The following is a 10,407-nucleotide window of genomic DNA, read 5'->3' as shown; positions in this document are numbered from 1 at the left end:
AGCTGTGGAACAACATGAGGGTGAGTAATTAATGACAGAATTTTCATTTTTGGGTGAACTAACCATTTAAATAGAAAACAAATCCCTATTTGTGGTGCCATGAATTAAATCTCAACTGGCTTGAACATTAAACATCACATAAGCAGATTTATGATGTGAAATGGCTGTTTTCCATTCATGTTGTTTAATAAGTCTCTCTTTGTGTTGTGATGAAATGCCATTTAATTTGTGAAATAAATGTTTTAAGATGACATTTACCCAACTAATTGAAACTCCATCAGTCTGGATTTGGCAGGGGTTCCTTCTTCCAAACTAAAGCTTTACAACTACCCACTGAGTCTGACATACTTGCAACAGTTTACCAGTCATGAATGTTGTCCTAAATCTCACTGTCCGCACACACATCTTACATGCAAGCATCATGATGAGAAAAGTAAACAAATAAGCAAGATGTTAAGGATATTTCCCACCAAAGTTTATTTCCATTCAGTTTAAATAAGTTTATACTTCATAGCTTAAATCTTACGCATTTTTCATCTTCATTCACAGTCTTGTACAAACCCAACAAGATATAGTAAATATTATAACCTAGAAGCTTTATTTCAAGTAGTTATGAAACAATAGGAATCAACGTCACCTCCTCGGGCTGGTCAGAAAACACGCAAGGCGTCACTGCAAAGATGGACCCTCAGATTTTTTTCCTCGATACTTAAGCTTAAGTGTACTTTTGAAATATCCCAGAAAGCTTGTGACAAACTGAGCAAAAACAACTACATACAGTGAGTACTAATTTCTGCATCTGACTTTATCAGTGCAGCCAAACTGCAGCTATTGCATCAACCCAAAGCACTCAACAGCCACAATATGCTAAATTTTACTTACTAAATCTTTAATTCTCACTTTTATTCAAGTTGTAACGGAGGTGAAACTGCATTGCCCTTAATTATGAGAAGGAATCATATCTGTGTGATGAATCTTATATGCAGCAGCAGGAAAAGCATAGACTACCATCATGTTAATTGCATGACAAGATATTGAAATGTTTCAGAAAAACTGAATATCTCAGTCTAACAGTCTCTCTTGGAATCTTGACCAATCCTTTACTTTCACTCATTCTACGTTTAAAGTTAAAACATACTATTTAAGCTCTATTTTTTATTTAAAAACAAAGATGAATTCATGCCTTGCTCCATCTCTACTGGTCTTTTCCATTTTAAATGTTATGTATAGTTTTCAGTGTATCATTACCATGATTAAAATGATCTGATTATTAACAATGCATCTAAAGAAGACAATTAAGGGTGGAAAAGTAGCACAGTGCAAACACAGTCCTGCTTTGTCAAGCATTTCAGTTGAAAAAGAAACTGTTCATATACTTTAAAAAAAAAGAAAAAAAAAGAAAAAAAAAGAAGAAAACCAGTAAAATGGTGTTAATGAAAACCGACAAAATGATCCGAAGTACACGGCACTACCTCCTCTTCAAAGCAACACTTCTGCTGCCTTTGTTCCCTCCACCAGACTTACTGGAGCCCTTGGAGAACAATTTAGTCATGAATTCAGAAACATCTGGCAATTCTGGGTTAGGGTTCAACATATTCATAGATTGCTCCATTTCCTGCAGGAAAAAAAACAGAAAAAAAAAAAAAAAAAATTGTATGAATAAAGAAATATACAGAGGATGAGGATGTCTGTTTAGCATATAATACTTGTAAATATGTTTTGTATTACCTTTCTCATCTCAGGATCATTAGTATTTACCACCTTTGGGAGCAGGACGATGATTAATAAGGGAAGGACCATCATCATAACCTAAGGACAACAAAAACATTTTAAAAGTGAAGTCACAACAGGTATTAGAAACCATCAGCAACCCATTTTGTGTCATAGATAATTCATACTATTATAAATTGCTCTGTGCATTTGTAATACTGCTAACAATAAGGTTTCATTTGTTAAAGGTTGCATTAGATAACAAATGATACAAATAAACTAAGAATGAAAAATACTACAGCATTTATTAATCTAAGTTAATGTTGATCTCAACATTTACAAATACATTTTTAGGATCAAATGTTGTATCTGTTGACATTAGTTAATGCACTGTGAACAAACATGAACAGTTTTATTAACTAACATTGACAAAGGTTAAAGGGTTAGTCCAGCCAAAAATGAAAATTCTGTCATTAATTACTCACCCTCATGTCATTCCAAACCCGTAAGGCCTTCATTCATCTTCGGAACACAAATTAAGATATTTTTGATGAAATCCGTGAGGTATATGACTCGTCCATAGACAGCAATATAATCACCACCTTCAAGGTCCGGAAAGGTACTAAAGACATCTTTAAAACAGTCGACGTGACTGCAGTGGTTCAACCTTAATGTTATGAAGCAACGAGAATACTTTTTGTACGCAAAAACAAAACAAAAATAACTACTTTATTCAACAATGTCTTCTCTTCTCTGTCATTATCCTTAAGTAGCAGTAAGCACAGTGAAGGCTTCCGTGTTTCTGTCTGAACGCTGGCTCAGTATTGGGCAAAGCTACACACGTGAGCAGCACGACACATGCGTGTGATGCTGACGCAGGAGCTGGCCAATAATGAGTCGACGTTATGATGTAAAACTTGAAAGTGCTGGACGTAAACAACGTATGAAAATGACACAGAAGAAAAGATATTGTTGAATAAAGTCGCCATTTTTGTTTTTGCGCACAAAGTATTCTCATCGCTTCATAAAATTAAGGTTGAACCACTGCAGTCACATCGACTGTTTTAATGATGTCTTTAGTACCTTTGTGGACCTTAAAAGTGTTGATTATATTGCCGTCTATGGACAAGTCATACTGTATACCTCTCGGATTTCATCAAAAATATCTTAATTTGTGTTCCGAAGATGAAGGAAGGTCTTACAGGTTTGGAACGACATAAGGGTGAGTAATTAATGACAGAATTTTCATTTTTGGGTGAACTAACACTAATAAATGCTGTAAGAATATATTGCTTATTGTTAGTTCATGTACATATATATAGAATACATGTATAGTTAAAGAGTAAGTAAACAAAAGAAACCTCGACTGGGTGTAATTTCCAGTCAAATCACAAAAAGTACAACCAAACGCATCTGTAGAAAAAGTAAACACTGAAATCATATGATCATACCATTGGGTTCATCAGAAAATCAGTCCACCCCCAGGTTTCCCGTTTCATGAAGTATGTGTGTGGACCACTGGATCTGATCTGAAGAGGGTATGGCTGTCGAATAACTTCAGAGGTTTTGATGTAATTCACTAAGCGTGCCCTGTGGTTCAGCAACAACTTGATATTAACAGAGATGTTCATGAATCGACATGTTAGAAGGTAGAAGAATTAGGATTGTTAGCTACCTCATTTTCCCTTTGGAGGTAATGTCCACCCGAACAGGATCAAATCTGAAAGATGGTGATACGATTTCAACCACATATGAGCCAGAGGGAACATCATTGACAGCAAAGCTCCCATCAGTCCTAGAAGGAAAATTGATGTGGTTAATTGACATCTTGGTAAAACCTCGTTTAACAAAGGCATGTTTTGAAACCCTTGACCATCCAATCTGAATTTATCATGCCCTGTAATGACATTACATATAACCTGCATATTATATTTCACAATAACACATTAGGAATAGGGAGACGTATTTATATAACAGAATGCTTCAAACAAGATCATTATAATCGAGATTCTTATTGTCATTTTTGAGACACGTTGCTTTAAACCGAGCACACACGCATTCATATTTACATGGCTGTTTTGCCGTTAGTATGGCTTGCGATATGACTCACTTGAGAAACCCAACATATTCCTCGCCCTCCACCTGGATTCGGGCTGTGGAGATCCAGTCTTGTGTTTTCACTCCAGGAACAATCGCTCGTCCTTCAATTTTGAAACGGTCTCCATTCGACTGAGAACCTGCTACAGGCCCCGGCTCTGCGTCAGAAAAACACCATGACAACACAAACAGAGCCTGCAACGCTATATATACATCTAATAGACGTTTAATGTATTGCATCGTGCTTTGTCACACGATATATACGACGATTATATTGCACAATATTTCACTACGCGTCAATATGAACCACAGGTATTGGTCTCAGCTGAAGGAAGTAAACGGTAAGCGGAAATCATAAATGCAGAGACCGGAAGAACATGTTACACGTGATTATCGTTGAGGCGGGGCTTTTGGGTGGGAGTCTGACTTTTTTTCGTGAATCCGTTCTTTCGAACAGTTCATGCTGAATAAATAGTTTAAAAGCCAATTCATCGATTATTTTTCATCATGTCCATCATATTAAATACCCTTAATCGTTACAGTAAAATCATATATAGGCACATATTGTTGTTTAATACGTTGTATTTGTTTATTTTGTATTTCATTGTCTCCCAGTTCAGTTTGGTATGCGTAGTCAAACCAAAATGTATTCAGACACCTTTAACATTTCATTCATTATTACAGTTTATTCACTATAGTTTAAAAAAAATGGTAATGAAATATGACAAGATCTCAGAGTTAAACTGTCAGAAAAAAATAATCTTAATTATGTCAGATAACACTTAAGCAATACACGGTCAAGTCAAAGTGTCTGAATAATTTTTGGTCCCAAATCTTTATCAATTTTACTGGTAGTCCACTGTATGAATAATTTTTGGGTATAATATGTCACAGTTTACTTTATTTTGCAACCCTCTCTTACATAAATGAACTATAGTGTCCTGCACCCACTAGTAAAAAAATATATTAAAAATTATATCTAGTGTCTGAATAATTTTTGGTTTGACTGTATGTATATGTATATACATGTATTAAAAAAGTCAAAATACTTTTCATATTTATCATTAAAAATCATTTTTACTTGTGGTAAAAGGTCAACACAACAGTGACACATTAATGACAAACTCTGAGTTTACATGTTGTGAAAAGGTTTTAAATACACCTTTTAGTAAGGACAACAAGCAGTCAACAAGCACTCCTGTGTCTTGTATTCTGGGGAAAAAAAGTTTATTAGTTACCATGGTATTCCCCTAATCGTTCCAGTAAAATCATATGTAGGAACACATTGGTTGTTTAATATGTTGTATTTGTTTATTTTGTATTTCATTGTCTCCCAGTTCAGTTTGTTGCACCCATGACATAATTCACGATAAATTTTAAACCCAGTTTAGTATGTACTTGATAAATTATTTGAAACCTAATACGAAAAAAATCCAGTATATTTAAACTGTACTGTTGCTGAAAAATATAAATTTGAACGCAACTTATTTTTGGCCCAAAATGCTACCGACAACTCAATCATCCGTTCTTGGTTTAGGCAGACTAAAATATAGACTTATTTTTTTGTCTGCAAATTTTGCACAGCTCGTTTTTTTAGTAACAATTAACCACAATTTTTTTTCCCTCTCAATTCACTTCCCTTGTGATTAGGGTTGTGACTGCACCAGATGGTTGGGAAATTTTTCTTATCTTAGTTAAATAAATAACATGTATGTAAAATGTAAGTTTTCATATAAACTTCAAGGTGGAAAAAACATTCAGATTATGTAGATTTATTTGAAAGTTCATTAAAAGAAAATCACTATGTACACATTACACTCAAATATCCATTCATGATCGGGCAATGGACAACAAACACTAATAACTTAAAACTCCTGCAATTCAAGTGCATGACTGAAAAACATCTAATAAAGGTACATTTACACAATCACATCCACTTAAGCAGATTCACACCATAGCACTACAAGTGCAACAGTTAAAACTTCTGCTCGGCACTTCAGTGAGTCGCCTGATTCCAGAGAGTCTCATGGAGTTGATTATGTGCCCCTAAGCAAGTCCACTTCAATGTGAAGCAGTCATTCAGTGCCTGCAGGAAGAGTTCCTCCTCCAGTGCTGAAATCGGAGTGTCTGAATTGTTCAGTTCATCTATCCCCAATTCACCACAGCCTACCGAGCTTCAGATTCACCAGCTCCAAGCCGATCAAAGAGCTTAAAATACATCAAGAGTTTGTAGTGGTTTTCTCCTTAGTGTGCTACACTGATACATCAGCGCAGTTGTGATACATATGATTCTATTACCTGCAAAACAAAAGCAAGAGAGAACCAGTAAGGGAAAAAGTTCAAACTGATTTTTGTAAAGTTGTTAATTTTTACTTCACTAAGAACACTTCACCTTTGCAGTTTCACCTACAGCTCCTGGAACTGAGCTTAAGTGACTCTTGCCCTCCCACAGTTCAAGCAGCATTGCCTTCATTGCCTGAACGTTCCTGCTAGATGCAAACATGTTTAGTTACACCTCCCAGCAAACATTTATTAGATGTTCTGCCATTTTATTTCTGTATATGCATATAAAAATGCAGCACCTGTCATTTGAACAGCCATCATGCAAGCTTATGTTGTTTGTGGAAAGCTCAGACCACCAATTTTTAATGACAGACTGAACCCAGTGTAAAGCTACGATGAGGTGTCTGGAAAAAATTCAACAGTTTAAAAGATTAATTAATTTGGGCAGAACTTTTAATGGCAACAGAAAGCAACAAATTTATATACATCTATATATAAATACGTATATATATATACACACACAGTCAAACCAAAATTTATTCAGACACCTTTAACATTTCATTCATTATTACAGTTTATTCACTATAGTTAAAAAAAGGGAATAAAATATGACAAGATCTCAGAGTTAAACTGTGTCAGAAAAAAATAATCTTAATTATGTCAGATAACACTTAAGCAAAACATGGTCAGGTCAAAGTGTCTGAATAATTTTTGGTCCCAAATTTTTATCAATTTTACTGGTAGTCCACTGTATGAAGAATTTTTGGGTATAATATGTCACAGTTTACTTTATTTTGTGATCCTCACATAAACGAACTATAGTGTCCTGCACCCACTAGTAAAAAAATATATATAAAAAATTATATCTAGTGTCTGAATAATTTTTGGTTTGACTGTATGTATATGTATATACATGTATAAAAAAAGTCGAAATACTTACTCTTCATATTTAGCGTTAAGAATCATTTTTACTTGTGGTAAAAGGTCAACACAACAGCCTATGGAAATGCACGGCTGTTCTTCCTGAAGACTATAGAGGGAAAAACTGGTATTAAACAACATGTTTATCAAACCTATAACATGTCTATCTAACATCAATGACAAACTTTGAGTTTACATGTTATGAAAAGGTTTTAAATACACTACCTTTTAGTTAGGACAGGCAAGCAGTCAACAAGCACTCCTGTGTCTTGTATTCTGGGAAAAAAAAGTTAATTAGTTACCATGGTATTCCAATGATGACTCTAACTGTAGAATTGCAAGCTTAAATATGCCAAAAAAAGTGAAGAAAAAAAGGCAACTCATCATACTGTAAAAACAAATCTACAGATATTTGCAATATTTCATTTACACTACTGTACACTAAGGTTTAGTTGATTTTTTTAATTAAATAATTAACTTATTACTTTCTAAACAAAATTATGGTAGTGTGTATTTTATATATATATATATATTTTTTTTTTTTTTTGTCATTTTGAACATAGTTACAGTAAATGTCAAACTGCTAACCTGTTCAAGTATGCCACTAGTTCACTTGCATTTTTCCGCCAAAGAGTCAAAGCAACATTGAGTCTGAGATTCCTTCCAAAGAGCACATGAGTCATTGCTTCATGGTCCTTTGATAACTGAAATTAAACACATAATTAAGTAAATACAAATACAATTTTCTGATAGATCACACTTTGCCATGACTGATACCCCAAAAATAGAGGAGATAGAGTATTATCACAGGTGGACATTTATGAATAAGAATCAACACAGGGAAGTTTCCAGAACACCAGCTTAGAATGACAAAAACAGAGTCAGCACAAATATTAGCATTTAGCTTAACTCACCTCAGTGAAATAATCACTGTACTTGGAGCCAGCTCCTGCCATTTTTGAGGCCTCTGTTGAGTTCACGGGGAACCCACAGTTGTCACTGTAAAGAATAGCCTGCACGTCATCAGCACAGGTCAGTTCATTTTCTTTGTTTGCCATGTCAGATGTCCTACTTGAGGTGGGCGATCTCCGACATACTCTTGATCCCACTGCGGAATGACGTGTTTTCTTCTTGCTAATCACCGCTCGCTTCGCTTTGCTGTATTTGTGCACACAACGGCCCACTGGAAATCTATGGGATGGAGGATAAAACATGCTCATACCTTAAAAATGACTTATTTTTTGTCATTTTCCCATGTAAGCTTGTCAAAACAAGGAATAACACAAAATGTCATTGAGTTTGCATTTGGCCCAAAAACATACCTCTCTTGATCGGTTTCGTCCTTAAATGAATAATCCACCTGAAAATAAATAACAGTCAAAGCTAGCATTAATAAAGGCTGAAATAAATTACATGACTCATACATATTTTTGCATCATACACTAAACGACCGAGGATCACACACTACCAGACTTTCAAGCCATTCTGAAAACAATAAACTCACACGGAAACACGTGCCTCGTTTCTATGAGACACATGAGAAATAAAAACAACTTCAAACATGTTTACTATTCTCCACTTGGATGGAATCATAGTTGAAGCTGTTGCTTTCGGCAACTAGTGTTAATGTGTTCAGACTGCAAATTGGGGCAAAGATCATGTAGGGCATTCCAGCATTAAAAAGCTGAAAATTATTTTAGAAAACCGAAAATTAAGCCCTATTAGTCCCACCAAGCATATTACAAACAACTGTCAATTTTTTAAATGGATTCCTCTTACCTCCCTCATGTTCTTCTCATCTCCAGAACGAACCATACGTTTGAGAAGATCATGGGGCTGGGCCTGCTTGAGCCTGTGGACTTCTGCATTACTTCCAACATGACTTCCAGTGGCCATAATAAGGGACTCTAGAGTACAATGGCAAACAACACATTAGCTGGCACAGGATGCATGATGTTTTTAAAGCAAACAGCTGCAGTCTGTTTGTTCAAAGCCTCGATTGTGTAGCTTCTCTTTTAGAGCTTATAATCACACTATAATCAAACAACTTATCTTCATGAAACTTTAAAATGTATAGCTTTCGCCATTGTTAGACAGTCAGGCACAGTAGTCAATGTAGCATATGGCTTAATCATAACCAGCTAAAAAAAGATTCCTACAACGTTCTGTGAACTTTTTTAGATTATAAAACTAAACCTATAAATAACCATTAGAAAAAGTTCTGTATGGTTCTTTTTATGTTGTCACAAAAAACTGCAACGTTCTGAGAAGGTTAGTTTTTTTAGTTACAAAATCCTACAGAGAACGTTATTATTATTATTATTTCGTTCTGTGTTTGCCAGTGCTGTCTCACAAAACCTATCAAGACAACACTAAATACACGTAATATCATTAATACCATGCTATTGTAAAGCATATTTCATTACCACATACGAAAGAGAAGCTTTGTCATTTTCAAATGGACGTCTTACCACGTAGCACGTTACGCTGAGTCAGAGAACAACTCTATGAACCGTTTGAACCAAACCTAACTAACACGTTTCAGAATAACAAGCTAATATTCCTGGTAAATGTCTGTTGGACATCTGTCAGACGGAGCTTTAGGCCTCCAGTGATATGACGATGCTGTTTAGGTTTAAAGTCTGTTAGCACTAGCGAGCTAATTAAGTCAACTAACGTACATTTTGACAAACAGTCAATAATCTGTGACTAAATTGCAAAAGACCAGTCTAGAGATTAGTCTACACTCACACTAGCCTGTGCATATCAAAGCAAGTGATGAAAACACAGCAGATAGCTAGTTGCTAAACAAACAGGCTAATCACCTGCTAGCAAACAAGGACTTGGCACGTACAAAACATATAACTTGTACAACGTTGTCAGCCAATCGTATTTCCTAAGTACCCACCATAACATTGTGTAAAGTTGTCTATGCATCCTAGAGCACGTTATATATCCGAGAGCATATCCATGCACAACCAGGAAGAAACGGTAATTTGAGAGGATTTCGAGGAAAGGAAGAACCATTCAAATAAATACAAACTTGAAATGCTGGGATGGGAGACGCACCAGAGGATTGAAGGTTTAGCGACATCTGATGGGGCATAATGGAACTGCGCGGCGTTGGAAAATAACATTTTTAGTAGGCGATATGAATGCAGCATCACAGTGCAAAATCAACAGAAACTATGAAACAACACATTTGAAAGTATGAGATTTATAATATTACCAAAAAGGTAAAAAACAACACTATTTGCACATGCTTAGCAATATCTCAAACCAACTTCATGAGGTGCATCCTGGATTTTCAACAGTCCTGAAGGAATTTCCATGCATGCCGGACAATTGTTAGCTGTGTTTCCTTTACAATTAGAGTCCAACACATCCATTTTGAAT

At 35.4% G+C, this 10,407-nt stretch overlaps 2 protein-coding genes across 7 annotated transcripts; both read right to left on the bottom strand.

Moving 5' to 3' along the window:
• Positions 1-453: 453 nt before the first annotated feature.
• emc7b (ER membrane protein complex subunit 7b) lies at positions 454-4,174 on the bottom strand. Its single transcript, XM_051874157.1, has 5 exons — positions 3,821-4,174; positions 3,386-3,505; positions 3,162-3,300; positions 1,729-1,809; positions 454-1,615 (listed from the first exon to the last, which is right to left on the bottom strand). The coding sequence occupies exons 1-5, from the start codon at positions 4,045-4,047 to the stop codon at positions 1,469-1,471; spliced, it is 714 nt and encodes a 237-aa protein (XP_051730117.1). The 5' UTR covers positions 4,048-4,174; the 3' UTR covers positions 454-1,468.
• Positions 4,175-5,563: 1,389 nt separating this feature from the next.
• On the bottom strand, positions 5,564-10,132 carry katnbl1 (katanin p80 subunit B-like 1). Of its 6 annotated transcripts, none has more exons than XM_051876060.1 (10): positions 10,081-10,132; positions 8,791-8,918; positions 8,334-8,371; positions 7,926-8,202; positions 7,600-7,715; positions 7,237-7,287; positions 7,031-7,120; positions 6,390-6,494; positions 6,200-6,296; positions 5,564-6,105 (listed from the first exon to the last, which is right to left on the bottom strand). In XM_051876060.1, the coding sequence occupies exons 1-10, from the start codon at positions 10,115-10,117 to the stop codon at positions 6,073-6,075; spliced, it is 972 nt and encodes a 323-aa protein (XP_051732020.1). In that variant the 5' UTR covers positions 10,118-10,132; the 3' UTR covers positions 5,564-6,072. The 6 variants fall into 6 exon arrangements, with proteins under 6 accessions (XP_051732020.1, XP_051732018.1, XP_051732022.1 ...); XM_051876058.1 differs by lacking the exon at positions 10,081-10,132 and adding an exon at positions 9,837-10,074; XM_051876062.1 differs by lacking the exon at positions 10,081-10,132 and adding an exon at positions 9,920-10,074.
• Between the last annotated feature and the right edge of the window lie 275 nt (positions 10,133-10,407).

The sequence above is a fragment of the Ctenopharyngodon idella genome, chromosome 20 (genome assembly GCF_019924925.1).
Source record: "Ctenopharyngodon idella isolate HZGC_01 chromosome 20, HZGC01, whole genome shotgun sequence".
Classification (NCBI taxonomy): Eukaryota; Metazoa; Chordata; class Actinopteri; order Cypriniformes; family Xenocyprididae; genus Ctenopharyngodon; species Ctenopharyngodon idella.
The sequence above is the reverse complement of the archived record's forward strand: the minus strand, read 5'-3'. Positions and strand labels throughout refer to the sequence as shown.

Excerpts from the sequence above, each read along its gene's own strand:
- emc7b (XM_051874157.1), bottom strand. The coding sequence starts at position 4,047 with ATGCAATACATTAAACGTCTATTAGATGTATATATAGCGTTGCAGGCT. Across the intron at positions 1,810-3,161 it reads ATTTTCTGATGAACCCAATG|GTTATGATGATGGTCCTTCC; the intron begins GTATGATCATAT and ends TGTTGTCCTTAG. Across the intron at positions 1,616-1,728 it reads ATGATCCTGAGATGAGAAAG|GAAATGGAGCAATCTATGAA; the intron begins GTAATACAAAAC and ends TTTTTCCTGCAG.
- katnbl1 (XM_051876058.1), bottom strand. The coding sequence starts at position 10,038 with ATGGTTCTTCCTTTCCTCGAAATCCTCTCAAATTACCGTTTCTTCCTG. Across the intron at positions 8,372-8,790 it reads ATGAGAAGAACATGAGGGAG|GTGGATTATTCATTTAAGGA; the intron begins GTAAGAGGAATC and ends ATTTATTTTCAG. Across the intron at positions 7,121-7,236 it reads TTGCCTGTCCTAACTAAAAG|TCTTCAGGAAGAACAGCCGT; the intron begins GTAGTGTATTTA and ends TTCCCTCTATAG.